At 39.2% G+C, this 14,990-nt stretch overlaps 1 protein-coding gene across 1 annotated transcript in view; it reads left to right on the forward strand.

Moving 5' to 3' along the window:
- LOC120043977 overlaps positions 1 to 14,990 on the forward strand; it is a 68,271-nt gene that overhangs the window by 8,610 nt on the left and 44,671 nt on the right. The window contains exons 5-6 of the mRNA XM_038988572.1: positions 7,060 to 7,224; positions 7,539 to 7,850. Coding sequence (XP_038844500.1) covers positions 7,060 to 7,224; positions 7,539 to 7,850 — 477 coding nt within the window. The remainder of the gene's footprint in view (positions 1 to 7,059; positions 7,225 to 7,538; positions 7,851 to 14,990) is intronic.

Genomic DNA, 14,990 nt, shown 5'->3' on the forward strand with positions numbered 1-14,990 from the left:
TGACTGGTACTGTATGTTTAATATATAAATAAATAATTGTATGTATAGCTCCATCACTGTGTTTTATGGGTCTGATATTCTTGGTTTAAAAATAAATGAAATGGGGTTTGTGGTGTTGAGCTCAGTGTTGTGTGCCGGCGCAGTTTTGTGAAATCAGCGACCAGACCAGAGACTAACCACATAAGTGGTTAGTGGGCTGGGATTTCCTGTTTCATGATAGTGTACTGTTTTTCTCTGTTATGGTAATGATAATACCAGTAAGTGTGTAAAAGATCACATCTTGATCTTGTAATGCAATCGGATGCACAACCAGCATTTGGGGATAAAATACATAAACAACTGTTTTGATTATGCAAGATCATTGTGTGATCTTCGACATACTTTCCGGCATTAGCATTAACACACATTGTGTGTATTTAAATGTTGTTTCTTAACTCCGGGGGGGCTCCACCATTTTTTAAACCTTTATTTAACTAGTCAAGTCAGTTAAGAACAAATTCTTATTTACAATGACGGCCTAAGAATAGTGGGTTAACTGCCTTGTTCAGGGGCAGAATGACAGATTTTTACCTTGTCAGCTCAGGGATTCAATCTAGCAACCTTTTGGTTACTGGCCCAATCCTCTAACCATTAGGCTACCTGTCCACTTTCAGAGCAGCATTTCAGTGGACCTGGGACTATGGTAGATCACCTTACAAGAACAAACACAATATTCAGAGAACATTTAAGGGTTATACTACAATTTTTGTTTGGGGGGGTGACTTATTTTTTAGGTTCTGTGCATTTCTTATTGGCCCCTCAGTTTATTTTGTTCGTGTTCGTGTTTTATGGGTTTCATATTATTTGTTTAAAAAAATGAAACAAATGGTGTTTGTGGCGTTGAGCTCAGTGTTGAGCTCAGTTTAGTGGAATCGGTGGCCAGACCAGAGACTAAGCATAGTAGTGGGCCAGGATTTCCTGTTTTGTGACGGTGTGACTACACAAAGTGTGTAGAAGATAACACATTGATATTTTTTACATGGATGTAGCATTGCCAGACCATGGTAATTTATCTCTCAATTTTGGTTCAGCAGAATTTTGGTTGTATTGTTAGTTGAGTCCATTGTATTGTAACTTGAAAATAGTTAAATCTGGAGTAAAAATTGCAATTTACTGCCAAGTGTTGGTGAGAATCATATCTGATATCGGAGGACATTACAAGGACCAAGATGGTGACAATTCTACTCTTTATGGCATTAGGTGAGTCTTTGTGTATTACAATAACTAAGTTTTCATAAAGGAAGGTCTTGCAAGTGCCTCACATGAATAACAATTTACTCTATATATAGATTGGTATCTGTTGTCTCTGTAACTTCTGCTATATCCAAGTACAGTATATATGGTTCTTTCTATCTTAGCCTTGTTTCAATAGGCTATGATTTATGTACTGGATATACTAATGTCTGCAAAGGAATTTTAATTTTGGTCTCCATGAATTGATGATATTGCTCACGAGCGACTTAGTAGACAGTCACAAAATCAAACTGACCTATAACAAAGGATTCATTTCCAGTTCTCATGTCTGCTTTCTTGGCTCACACAACTGTGAGCCGAGCAATTTTGCAATTATTGCAATTATTAAAATGTAGCAAAATAGGATCTTGAAACTGCGGAGAGGATAACACCGGTCCATCTACGCGAAAAATTACACTGATTAATTCTCTAGTGATATCGTAGTTTACATATTTCTTAATGGTCTAGAATCGTCTTTCAAGTCACACGAGAATTTTTAAAATTTGAAATGGCAAACCAAAGTTAAATATGCATAGGGTTGGGGTCAATTTCAATTCTTGAATTCACTCATGAAGTGGAGAATTTACATTATTGAAATTTTGAAATGAATTCAATCTTAAAGTTTTGGAATTGAAGTGTTTGGACTGTTTTGAATTGGAATTCAATTTGAATTCAATATTTGTACATTTCCCAGTTAATTTAATGAATGGGAAAGTTTTCAGACCCCTTCACCTTTTCCACCTTTTGTTACATTACATGCTTATTCGAAAAGGGATTAAATAAAACATTTTCCTCATCAATCTACACAGAATACACTATATTGAAAAAGCGAAAAACAGGTTTTTAGAATTTCTGCAAACTTATAAAAAGTAAAAAAGAGACCTTATTTACATAAGTATTCAGAACCTTTGCTACAAGACTCTATATTGAGCTGAGGTGCATCTTGTTTCCATTGATCATCCTTGAGAAGTATCTAGAACTTGATTTGAGTCCACTTGTGGGAAAGTCAATTGATTGGACATGATTTGGAAAGGCACACCCCTGTCTATGTAAGGTCCCACAGTTGACAGTGCATGTCAGAGCAAACACCAAACCATGAGGTAGAAGGAATTGTCCATACAGTTCCTAGTCAGGATTGTGTCAAGGCACAGATCTGGGGAAGGGTACCAAAACATTTCTGCAGCATTGAAGGTCCCCAAGAACACAGGGACTCCACAATTCTTAAATGGAAAAAGTTTAGAACAACTAAAACTCTTCCTAGAGCCAAACTCAGGGAGGTGACCAAGAACCCAATGGTAACTCTCACAGAGCTCCAGAGTTCCTCTGTGGAGATGGGAGAACCTTCCAGAAGGACAGCCATCTATGCAGCACTCCACCAATCAGGCCTTTATGGTAGAGTGGCCAGAAGGAAGCTACTCTTCAGTAAAAGGCACATGACAGCCCGCTTGGAGTTTGCCAAAAGGCACCTAAGGGAAGGGACTCCAAGACTATGAGAAACAAGATTCTCTGGTCCGATGAAACCAAGATTGAACTCTTTGGCCTGAATGCCTATTGTCACATCTGGATAAAACCTGGCACCTTCCCTATGGTGAAGCATGATGGTGGCAGCATCATGCTGTAGAGTTTTTCAGCGGCAGGGACTGGGAGACTAGTCAAGATCAACATAAAGATGAATGGAGCAAAGTACAGAGAGATCCTTGATGAAAACCTGCTCCAGAGCTCTCAGGACCTCAGACAGGGGTCAAGGTTCACCTTCCAACAGGACAACGACCCTAAGCACAACGCAGGTGTGGCTTTGAGACGAGTCTCTGAATGTTCTTGATTGGCCCAGCCAGAGCCCGGAATTGAACCTGATCAAACATCTCTGGAGAGACCGGAAAAAGCTCTACAGCGACACTCCCCAAACAACCTGGCAGAGCTTGAGAGGATCAGCAGAGAAGAATGGGAGAAACTCCTCAAATACAGGTGTACCAAGCTTGTTGTGTCATACCCAAGAAGACTCGAGGCTGTAATCGCTGCCAAAGGTGCTTCAACAAAGTACTAAGTAAAGGGTCTGAATACTTATGTAAATGTAATGTTTCCCATTTCACCAGTTCTTTCCATTAAAGGCGAAGGTCCAGGACCTGTGGTCGGCCTACTGAGGATGGAGGTTTTTCTCTCTCCTTGAGAAAGGTCCAGCCTGAGAGGTCCAGCTTGAGAGGTCCAGCAGGATAAGAGGCTAAGAACTAAGAGAGTGAGGGGGAGACATTCATTACGAATGGCGCCGGAGATGGCTGCTAACCAATTGTGCTACTGTGTGTGTTTTCGCGTTATTTATAACTTATTTTGTACATAATATTTCTGCCACCATCTCTTATGACCGAAAAGAGCTTCTAGATATCAGGACAGTTATTACTCACCTCGTACTGGACAAAGATTTTTTCTTTAACGAGTCGGACGCAAAGGATTTACTTCAGACACCCGACAAGGCCCAAATCCAAACTGAGCTAAAGGGTAGAGCTGCCGCTTTCAAGGAGCAGGACTCTAACCCGGAAGCTGATAAGAAATCCCTCTATGCCCTCCGACGAACCATCAAACAGGCAAAGCGTCAATACGATCGAATCGTACTAGACCGGCTCCGATGCTCGTCGGATGTGGTAGGACTTGCAAACTATTGCAGACTACAAAGGGAAGCACAGGCAAGAACTGCCCAGTGACACGAGCCTACCAGAAGAGCTATATTACTTCTATGCTCACTTCGAGACAAGCAACACAGAAGTATGCATGAGAGCGTCAGCTGTTCCGGACGACTGTGTGATCGCACTCTCCGTAGCCGATGTGACTAAACCCTTTAAACAGGTCAACATTCACAAGGCCGGAGGGCCAGACTGATTACCAGGACGTGTACTCCGAGTATGCGCTGACCAACTGGCAATTGTCTTCACTGACTTTTTCAACCTGCCCCTAACCGAATCTGTAATACCAAAATGTTTCAAGAAGACCACCATAGTCCCTGTGCCCAAGAACACTAAGGTAACCTGCCTAAATGACTACTGACCTTTAGCACTCACGTCTATAGCGCTGAAGTGCTTTGAAAGGCTGGTCATGGCTCACATCATTCACACCCCTCAGAGGTGCGTGCTCAGTCCCCTCCTGTACTCCCTGTTCACTCATGACTGTATAGCCAGACACAACTCCAACACCATCATTAAGTTTGCCGACAACATAACACTGGTAGGCCTGATCACTGACAACGATGAGACAGCCTATAGAGAGGAGATCAGAGACCTGGCCGTGTGGTGCCAGGATAACAACCTCTCCCTCAATGTGATCAAGACAAATGAGATGATTGTGGAATACAGGAAAAGGAGGACCGAGTACGCCCATATTCTCATCGACGGGTCTGTAGTGGAGCAGGTTGTGACCTTCAAGTTCCTTGGTGTCCACATCACCAACAAACTATCATGGTCCAAACACACCAAGACACGACAACGCCTATTCCCCCTCAGGAGACTGAAAAGATTTGGCATGGGTCCTCAGATCCTCAAAAAGTTATACAGCTGCATTATCAAGAGCATCCTGCCTGGTTGCATCACTGCCTGGTATGGCAACTGCTTGGCCTCTGACCTTAAGGCACTACAGAGGGTAGTGCGTACAGCCCAGTACATCACTGGGGCCAACCTTCCTGCCATCCAGGACCTCTATACAAGGCAGTGTCAGAGGAAGGCCCTAAAAATGGTCAAAGACTCCAGCCACCCTAGTTTTAAACTGTTCTCTCTGCTACCGCACAGCAAGTGGTACTGGAGTGACAAGTCTAGGTCTAAAAGGCTTAACAGCTTCTACCCCCAAGCCGTAAGACTCCTGAACAGCTAATCAGATGGCTACCCAGACTATTCGCATTGTCCCCCCCCCCCCCCCCCCGTTTACACTGCTGCTACTCTCTTTTTGTTATCTATGCATAGTCATTTTAACTCTACCTACATGTATATATTACCTCAATTACCTCGACTAACCTGTGTCCCCCGCACATTGACTCTGTACCGGTACCCCCTGTATGTAGTAAGTAAGCCTTTCACTGTAAGGTCTGCTCCTGTTGTATTCTACGTATGTGACAAATAAAATGTGATTTGATTTGAGACAGCAGAGTATCACACCTAGGTGTAAAGGGCCACTTTTATATCTCTCCGTCTTGGAGAGAGAGAAAAGGATTACCAGTGAAGAATAAACCCCATTGTAATTACAACCCATATTTATGTTTATTTATTTTCCCTTTTGTACTTTAACTAGTTAAACATCGTAACAACACTTTATATATACATAATATGACATTTGAAATGTCTTTGTTCTCTTGGAACTTTAGTGAGTGTAATGTTAACAGTACTGCTCATTTTTTATTGTTTATTTAACTTTTGTTTATCTATTTCACTTGCTTAAAATCAAACCCTTATTAAAGAGACATGCAGAGAGTAATAATACAGTAGCTGTAACATAAACTATATTTTACATACAGTGTTGGGGAGTAGTTCCACTTTTAATTCAACTAGTAATTTAACTACATTTTGATTGGTAGTTTATCTAAATTCAAATCTTCTTTTCAGTAGCAATAAAATAGCAATAAAATGCAAATGATTTACTTAAAAATCATACAATGTGATTTTCTGGATTTTTCTTTTAGATTCCGTCTCTCACAGATGAAGTGTACCTATGATAAAAATTACAGACCTCTACATGCTTTGTAAGTAGGAAACACTGCCGATTTTGCAGGTTATCAAATACTTCTTCTCCCCACTGTACATTGTAACTGAACTTTTTACTCCAGTGTGAAGTAACTGGTAGCAGCTAAACTATATTTTCAGTAGCTTCCTCAACACTGCTGACATTTTATATCAGGAAATAAAATCAAGTCAACATCAAGTGGAGAAACTATTTCACAAAATAGTGTTGAGTCATTAATAGCATTTAGCAGAAAGCAGGACTAGCTGATTTTTAAACAAAGGAATTAGGCCATTTTGTGTGAAACTGATACATTATTTTATCTGTATACTAAACAGAAGTCTGTGAGAGTCTGGCAAATGTCAACCACGACAAGTTCACTACTGTACATGAGACACAGGGCAGTTTCATAAAGGAAATCCTTGAGCTCGATATATACCAAACTATCTGGCTTTACAGATGGTGTAAATGCCACAACAGCATATGCAAATAATGTTTGCTTGCCTGGTTTATGTTTAAAATAGTTTATAAATATGTAAATAACTATCTAGATACAGCTTACTAACATTTACAAATGTAGCAATAACAATTCAGAAATGGTGAACAAACTTACATATAAAAAACAATTAGGATTTTTTAATGACATTATTATGAGCTGTTATCCATTTAGAAATGGCATTCTCAGTAAATGTTTTTAATTGTAATGTTTTGGTTGTCTCCCCAACAGCTCATCAAATGGTCAGATCTTCATTGGCAGGTAAGTGTTCCTGTGGGGCGGCAGGTAGCTTAGTGGTTAAAGCGTTGGGCCAGTAACCGAAAGGTTGCTTGTTCGAATCCCTGAGCTGACAAGGTAAAAATATGTTGTTCTGAACAGGCAGTTAACCCGCTGTTCCGAAGCCGTCATTGTAAATAAGAATTTGTTCTTACCTAAAAAAAAAAGATCAACACAAGTCTCAAAGGTTTTAAAATGCTGTTAAAGTCCAAAAAGGTTAATTAACATGTTTGAAACAGCTTTGACAACTGGCAGTGTTAAATTGCGTATTTGCTTATTAATCATTATTAATTTTTCCTAACATCTCTTTTCCTCTTTGTGAGCTGGTGAAGAGATCAGGCTGGTCAATGGCACTAGTCGCTGCTCGGGGACAGTGGAGATTCTTTACGAGGGCCAGTGGGGAAGAGTGTGTGGCCAGAAGTGGGACGTCGACGATGCCAATGTGGTGTGTGGCCAGCTGGGCTGTGGGAGGGCTGTGAGTGTCCAAGGTAGTGTCCACTTAGGTCAGGGAAGTGGTGGCAGGCCGACTTGGCTGGATGATGTTGGCTGTAAAGGCAGTGAGAGCTCCCTCACAGAATGCTCACATGGAGGATTGAAACACCATGACTGTTTACAGTCTCAAGATGCCAAAGTTGTCTGCTCAGGTAAAAGTCCCTCTGTGTTGCTATTGTGGTTAATGAAAGTCATAATACAATTGATTATACTTGTGTCAACTTGGCATTGATTTAGTTGAATATGATACTGAAATGCATTTATTTTCTCCCACATTGTCAAATATTTTAAATGTTTCTTTAATTCCTAGTTAAACCTAATATCAGACTGGTCAATGGGAGTGACCTCTGCTCTGGGAGGGTGGAGGTCTATCAAATTGGTCACTGGCGAACCGTGTGTAATGACGTGTGGGACGGGAATGACACTGCTGTGGTGTGCAGACAGCTCGGCTGTGGGAATGCTGTTAGTGCCCCAGAGAGGGGTTACTTTGGTCAAGGCAGTGGGCCTATCTGGCAGGATGATGTTGGCTGCTCTGGCAGTGAGTGCTCCATCACGCTGTGCCCACACACAGGAGGAAAACATAACTGTAGTCATGGTAACGACGCAGGTGTTATTTGTTCAGGTAAGGGAGTCTCTTTTCCTTGTCTAGACTTGAGTTTTGGTTTGAATGGTTTGAATTGTGCAAAAATGTCTCATCAGAGAGAAAATCCTAAAAAGCATACTACTGCAGTATTATAGCCTGTTCTGCCACCTACTGGAGACTTTGACTGTTGCACAAAGAATCTTAACCCAGGCCAGACTTGGTGCTATGTGACCAGATGGGGGTAGCCTAGATCAGAGCAGGTGTCTTAGACAGTATGAAGACCAGTAGATAGGTTGTGATTACTGTTGCCTAACTAAACTAGATGTCTTCGACCAACAGGTGTTGTCTTGCAGAAGCCTTCACTCTCCACAAACCAATCCTATTCTGCCTTCTTGCATGGAGAGGAGGTCCAACTCACCTGCACTCTTCCATCCCGTATCCTCTGTAATGCTGTGGAGTTCATCTTCTATCTGAATGGAGACTCTGTCATGAATGTGACCGTTGGATCCTCACAGCCCAGGGCTACTTTAACAAAGTTTAAGATGGATGCTTCACACCAGGGCAGTTACCGCTGTCTCTACAGAACCCTCTCCAACAGCCAAGCCATCAGCTCCCCTTACAGCAACGTTACTAAAGGTGAGGTGGCAGTTGGGAAATAAGTGTTGCCTAATCTACAGCGAGCTTCAAAAATATTAGGGCCGTGACAAATATTTAGTTTTGGCTCTGTACTCCAGCGGTTTAGATTTGAAATGATACAATGACTGAGGTCAAAGTGCAGACAGTCAGCTTTAATTTGAAGGTATGTTCATTCTTATCGGGCGAACCGTTTAGAAATTACAGCACTTTTTGTATCTAGTCCACCCATTTTACGGGACCAAAAGTAGTGGGACAAATTCCCTTATACAGTATGTGTATTAAAGTAATCAAAAGTTGAGTATTTGGTCCCATATTCCTAGCATGCAATGATTACATCACGCTTGTGACTCTACAACCTTGTTGGATGCATTTGCTGTTTGTTTTGGTTCTGTTTCAGATTATTTTGTGGGGTATGATACTTGTTTCTAACTTTCTCACTCATCATTATTCACAATTTATTCTGGACTATCCGTAAACATGGTAGAACATTAATGTAGAAGTGTTTAAAAACATATTCTATTCTTATTTAAAATGAAGGTAAATCCAAAATGACACAATACACTTACCATTCATTTCTATTGGGCGTATTATTGTGGCCCCGGTGGCACAAAATCAAAGGTCTGACTGCTTGGAGATGCTTGGGATATGGTCACTACAGGGGACCAGGTTGTGGGTGTTTCAGGGGAAGGGGGTATATCTGACCTCCATCATCTAGGACGTGACAATGGTTCATCAAATCTCCCCATTTCTGCCCATTTGTTTTGGGCAGTTTTGCAGGCCTTCTCATACAGCTGCAACTGTATATGCATTTGCAAATCAAGACCTTTCTTGAGTTGGGCTCTGGGACGGTGCAACTGCTGAGAATCTGAGTCTATGGTTGTTGTGGGGGAAAGGGGTTGAGTGTGTATCCCAACTGTTGCGAGGGAGTAGAAGATGTTAGAGACAATACAGGATGATTCACAATAATTGTTTGCTAATATAATAATTGCTTGCCATACTGTAATTTTGGTAATGGTGAGACTGGTGAGAGGTAAAAATCCTTTGCATAAATTGCCTACATTACTACAACTATTAATAGCTAATTATGGAAAATAAGAAACAGGATTTTAAAATATAAATAGATTTTTTGATTATTATATATAATACAAATCGAGGTGAGGGCGATGGCGGTTGATCTGCTTCTCTGTGGGTGGTACTGTGCTCTTTTCGAAGGATGGGTCCCGGTCTCTCTGAGGCTATGGGATCCGGGGGGTGGTCTGCCGGGCATTGGGATGACAACCCAACTCTGGTTGAGGAGAGGGGTTTTAGCGGGTGGAATAGTGGGGACCAATTGGAGGTTTACTTAGTAGCAATGCAAATATCGTGGTTCAGCTATATAGACACTCAATCATCATGTTACTTTTTAATGGTATGTTTACAGACATATATTTTGATAAATAGAATGTAAACTTGTGTCTCATTATGGTAAGTGGTGAAATAAGTATAGCCAGTTATAATTGTAATGGCTTAGCAGATAATAAGAAAAGACGATCAGTATTTACCTCGCTAAAAGAGAAGGAATATAATATCTATTGTTTACAGGAAACTCATTCAACAATTTTAGATTAAGTTTTGTGTAAAAAGGACTGTGGGGCAAAATATGGGCAAAGAAATTCAAAAGAGGTGATGATATTGATTAACAGTAATTTTGATCCAAATGTGCAAATTGTCCAAACAGATCATTAAGGTAGATGGATTATTTTTAATCTTATTGGACAGTAAACAGATTTGGCTTATTAACCTATAGGGTCCAAATACTGATGATCCAAGCTTAATTGAAAATATATATAAGAATGTATCAACTCTATAAGCAACACTAGACTCTATTATTATGGTGGGGGATTTTAATAAGTTTTTAAATACCTCTATGGAACATAAAGGAAATCACCCTACAAACTATCACCCTCAGGCACTTAAGGAAATCATGATTGTCATGTTGGAATTAGTGCATATATGGAGGTTTAAATACCCTGACCTAGTGAGATATACATGGCGGAGGCTTAATTAAGCTAGTCGTCTTGTTTACTTTCTTATGTCATTCTCTCTGGCACCAAAAGTTTAAAAAAGTGTTGATAGGGGACAGAACGCGGCCGGATCATCACATAGTTGGCATATATATTACTCTTACAGAATTTTCACGTGGGCAAGGATGTTGGAAATGTAATCAAAGCCTACTGGATGATAACTTGTTTATAACTAGGACAGAAGAATTTATAACTTACTTTTTCAAACATAACATAGGTACAGCAGATCCCCTTATTGTATGGGACACTTTTAAATGTGCCTTTAGGGGCCATGCAATTCAGTACTCATCTATAAAACAAAAGCAATTTAGTTCTAACAGTACAGTTAGCAATAAAAACTAGCAATAAAAACTGTACGATAGAGGCACAGAATAAGTTTGAGGAAAAAGACATGGAGGAACTTTTTCAAGAAAGATCCAGTGTAATATATTATAAAAATAAAGCAAATTGGAGGGAATATGGGGAAAAATTTATCAAATACTTTTTCCATCTTCAACATAGAAATGCTACCAATTTTTTTTTTTTATTGAAACTTGTTACAAATGAAGGAGTCACGCATGATTCACCGAATGATATTTTGAAAGAGGAAGTAAAGTACTTTAAGAATATGTTTTCGTTTCAGTCTCCACTAACCGAAGCTAATTTTATGGATTTTGGATCACAAAAAAATGCAACTTTTACATTACCGTGTAGTTTACCAATAAAATGGTCTGACGGGGATGTGGACATACTCGGTATCCAATCCCAAAAGAAAGAAATGATCTCACTCCAATACATTTTTATAGAAAGTTAGCAAAAATATATAAGATCTTGCTACCATGGAAAGGAAAATACCTTTCTATTTGTGGAAAAATCACCCTGATTAACTCTTTAGTCATGTCACAGTTTACCTATTTGCTTATGGTTTTGCCTACACCTAGTGACCTGCTTTATAAATTATATGAACAAAAAATATTCCATTTATTTGGAATGGCAAGCCAGACAAAATTAAAAGGGCCTATTTATATAAAGAATATGAATTCGGAGGGCAGAAATTATTAAATATTAAAGCATTAGACCTCTCACTAAAGGCATCAGTCATACAAAAGTTATACTTAAATCCGAAATTGTTCTCTAGTAAATTAGTAAGAATGTCTCACCCCATGTTCAAGAATGGCCTTTTTCCCTTTATTCAGATTACAACTGCTCACTTTCGGTTATTTGAAAATGAAATCATCTCCAATATTGTTATTTTTTAAACAAGCCTTAGAAAGTTGGTTGCAATTTCAGTTTAATCCACATGAAAAGACAGAACAAATAATACAACAACTATTGTGGTTATATTCAAATATACTAACTGATTAAAGAACTTATTTTTCAATAAAATGTATAATTTTTGTAAATTATATCATAAATAGGACTGGTGGAGTTGTCACACATGCAGCTAACACAGACATATGGAAATGTCTGCTCTACCCAGAATTACAACCAATGAATTGCAGCATTACCACAAAAATGTAAGAGGCAAGAAAATTGTGATAAATAAAAACATATACCAATTTTATTTAAGGACCAAAAAATGTACAACTGTGCCATATAAATTGCAAAATAGTTGGGAAGAGATTTTCAATGTACTGATTCCTGAGCACATGGTTTATGAATTGACATGCAAAACAATGCCGGATTCAAAACGTCAAATTTTTCAATTATTATACAAAATTCTTGCAACCAATCGAATGTTATGTATATGGGGGATACAATCTTCCCAGCTCTGCAGATTTTGCTGTGAGGAGGCAGAGTCATTAGATCATTTATTTTGGTACTGTCCATATGTAGCTCGTTTTTAGTCACAGGTTCAGTAATGGCTGAAGAATTGCAACATTTACCTAGAACTAACGCTGCAGATAGCAATACTGGGTGATTTGAAAAGTCAAAGTCAATCAATAATATAATAATTATTTTTGCAAAAATGTTTCTTTAATTTACAATCTGTAGAAGCTATGATAATAGAAAAGTTCAGTACTTTTGTAAAGCATCACAGCACAGTTCAAAAATATATGGCAAATAGAAATCCAAAATGGATCTTGTTAAGAGATAGATGGGAGGGGTTGAATGGAGCTGAAGAATGGGACTAATGACAAGAGAACCAATGTAAAACATAATGGGTCTGTAAAATGTATATAGGTTCAGAAATTGTGAAATAGCATAGTTACAAATAGATATCAAAATGGAAGGACTAAAAACAAACAAAATAGAACTATTTTAAAATAGATAGTATCTGTAAAATGTGTATAATATGTATAAACTGAAGGTAGAAGCCTAAGTGTTATTGTTTACTCCAATTGGGGGAAGGGTGGTAGGGTTTGTGGGGAATAATAAAGGTACAGTATAAGAGATGTCTGTTTGAATTTGGTGCCCTGCACTTTCACTGGCTGTTGTCATATCATCCCGTTAACGTGATTGCAGCCATAAGAAGCCATGCACATATACACTACCGGTCAAAAGTTATAGAACACATACTCATTCAAGGGTTTTTCTGTATTTCTACTATTTTCTACATTGTAGAATAATAGTGATGACATCAAAACTGTGAAACAACACATAGAATCATGTAGTAACCAAAAAAGTGTTAATCAACTCAAAATATATTTTATATTTGAGATTCTTCAAATAGCCACCATTTGCCTTGATGACAGCTTTGTACACTCTTGGTTGCTTTCATGTTGTCATGTGTTGCTGCCTTGCTATGTTGTCTTAGGTCTCTCTTTATGTAGTGTTATGGTGTCTCGCTTGTCGTGATGTGTGTTTTGTCCTATTTATATATACATTTTTTAAATCCAAGCCCCATCCCCACAGGAGGCCTTTTGGTAGGCCATCATTGTAAATAAGAATTTGTTCTTAACTGACTTGCCTAGTTAAATAAAATAAAATTCTCTCAACCAAATACACATGCGGAGATCATCGGTTGGAACCAAAAATCTCCAATTTGGACTCTAGACCATGGACAGATTTCCACCTGTAATGTTCATTGCTCATTTCTTGGCCCAAGCAAGTCTCCTTCTTATTGGTGTCCTTTTAGTAGTGGTTTCTTTGCAGCAATTTGACCACGAAGGCCTGATTCACGCAGTCTCCTCTAAACAGTTGATGTTGAGATGTGTCTGTTACTTGAAATCTGTCACATTTATTTGGGCGGGAATATCTGAGGCTGGTAACTCTAACGAACTTATCCTCTGCAGCAGAGGTAACTCTGGGTCTTCCATTCCTGTGGCGGTCCTCATGAGAGCCAGTTTCATCATAGCGCTTGATGGCTTTTGCGACTGCACTTGAAGAAACTTTAAAAGTTCTTAATTTTCCGTATTGACTGACCTTCATGTCTTAAAGTAATGATGGACTGTTGTTTCTCTTTGCTTATTTGAGCTGTTCTTGCCATAATACGGACTTGGTCTTTTACCAAATTGGGCTATCTTCTGTATACCAACCCTACCTTGTCACAACACAACTGATTGGCTCAAACGCATTAAGAAGGAAAGAAATTACACAAATTAACTTAACACAGCACACCTGTTAATTGAAGTGCATTCCAGGTGACAACCTCATGAAGCTGGTTGAGAGAATGCCAAGTGTGTGCAAAGCTGTCATCAAGGCAAAGGGTGGCTACTTTGAAGAATTTCAAATATAAAATATATTTTGATTTTTTTAACACTAATTTGGTTACTACATGATTCCATATGTGTTATTTCATAGTTTTGACATCTTCACTATTCTACAATGTAGAAAATAGTAAAAATTAAGAGAACCTTGAATGAGTAAGTGTTGTAAAACTTTTGACCTTAATTGTAGGTGGATTTGTCCCAATACCTTTGGTCCCCTAAAATGGGGACGTTGTACAGAAGTGCTGTAATTCCTAAACGGTTCACCCGATATGGATGAATAAACCTTCAAATTAAAGTGGAGTCTGCACTTAACCTCATATTCATTTTATCATTTCAAATCCAAAGTGCTGGAGTACAGAGCCTAAACATTTGTCACTGTCCCAAAACTTTTGGCGCTCACTGTATATACACTGCTCAAAAAAATAAAGGGAACACTTAAACAACACAATGTAACTCCAAGTCAATCACACTTCTGTGAAATCAAACTGTCCACTTAGGAAGCAACACTGATTGACAATAAATTTCACATGCTGTTGTGCAAATGGAATAGACAAAAGGTGGAAATTAAAGGCAATTAGCAAGACACCCTCAATAAAGGAGTGATTCTGCAGGTGCTGACCACAGACCACTTCTCAGTTCCTATGCTTCCTGGCTGATGTTTTGGTCACTTTTGAATGCTGGCGGTGCTCTCACTCTAGTGGTAGCATGAGACGGAGTCTACAACCCACACAAGTGGCTCAGGTAGTGCAGCTCATCCAGGATGGCACATCAATGCGAGCTGTGGCAAGAAGGTTTGATGTGTCTGTCAGCGTAGTGTCCAGAGCATGGAGGCGCTACCAGGAGACAGG

This window comes from Salvelinus namaycush, chromosome 3 (genome assembly GCF_016432855.1).
Source record: "Salvelinus namaycush isolate Seneca chromosome 3, SaNama_1.0, whole genome shotgun sequence".
NCBI classification, from domain to species: domain Eukaryota; kingdom Metazoa; phylum Chordata; class Actinopteri; order Salmoniformes; family Salmonidae; genus Salvelinus; species Salvelinus namaycush.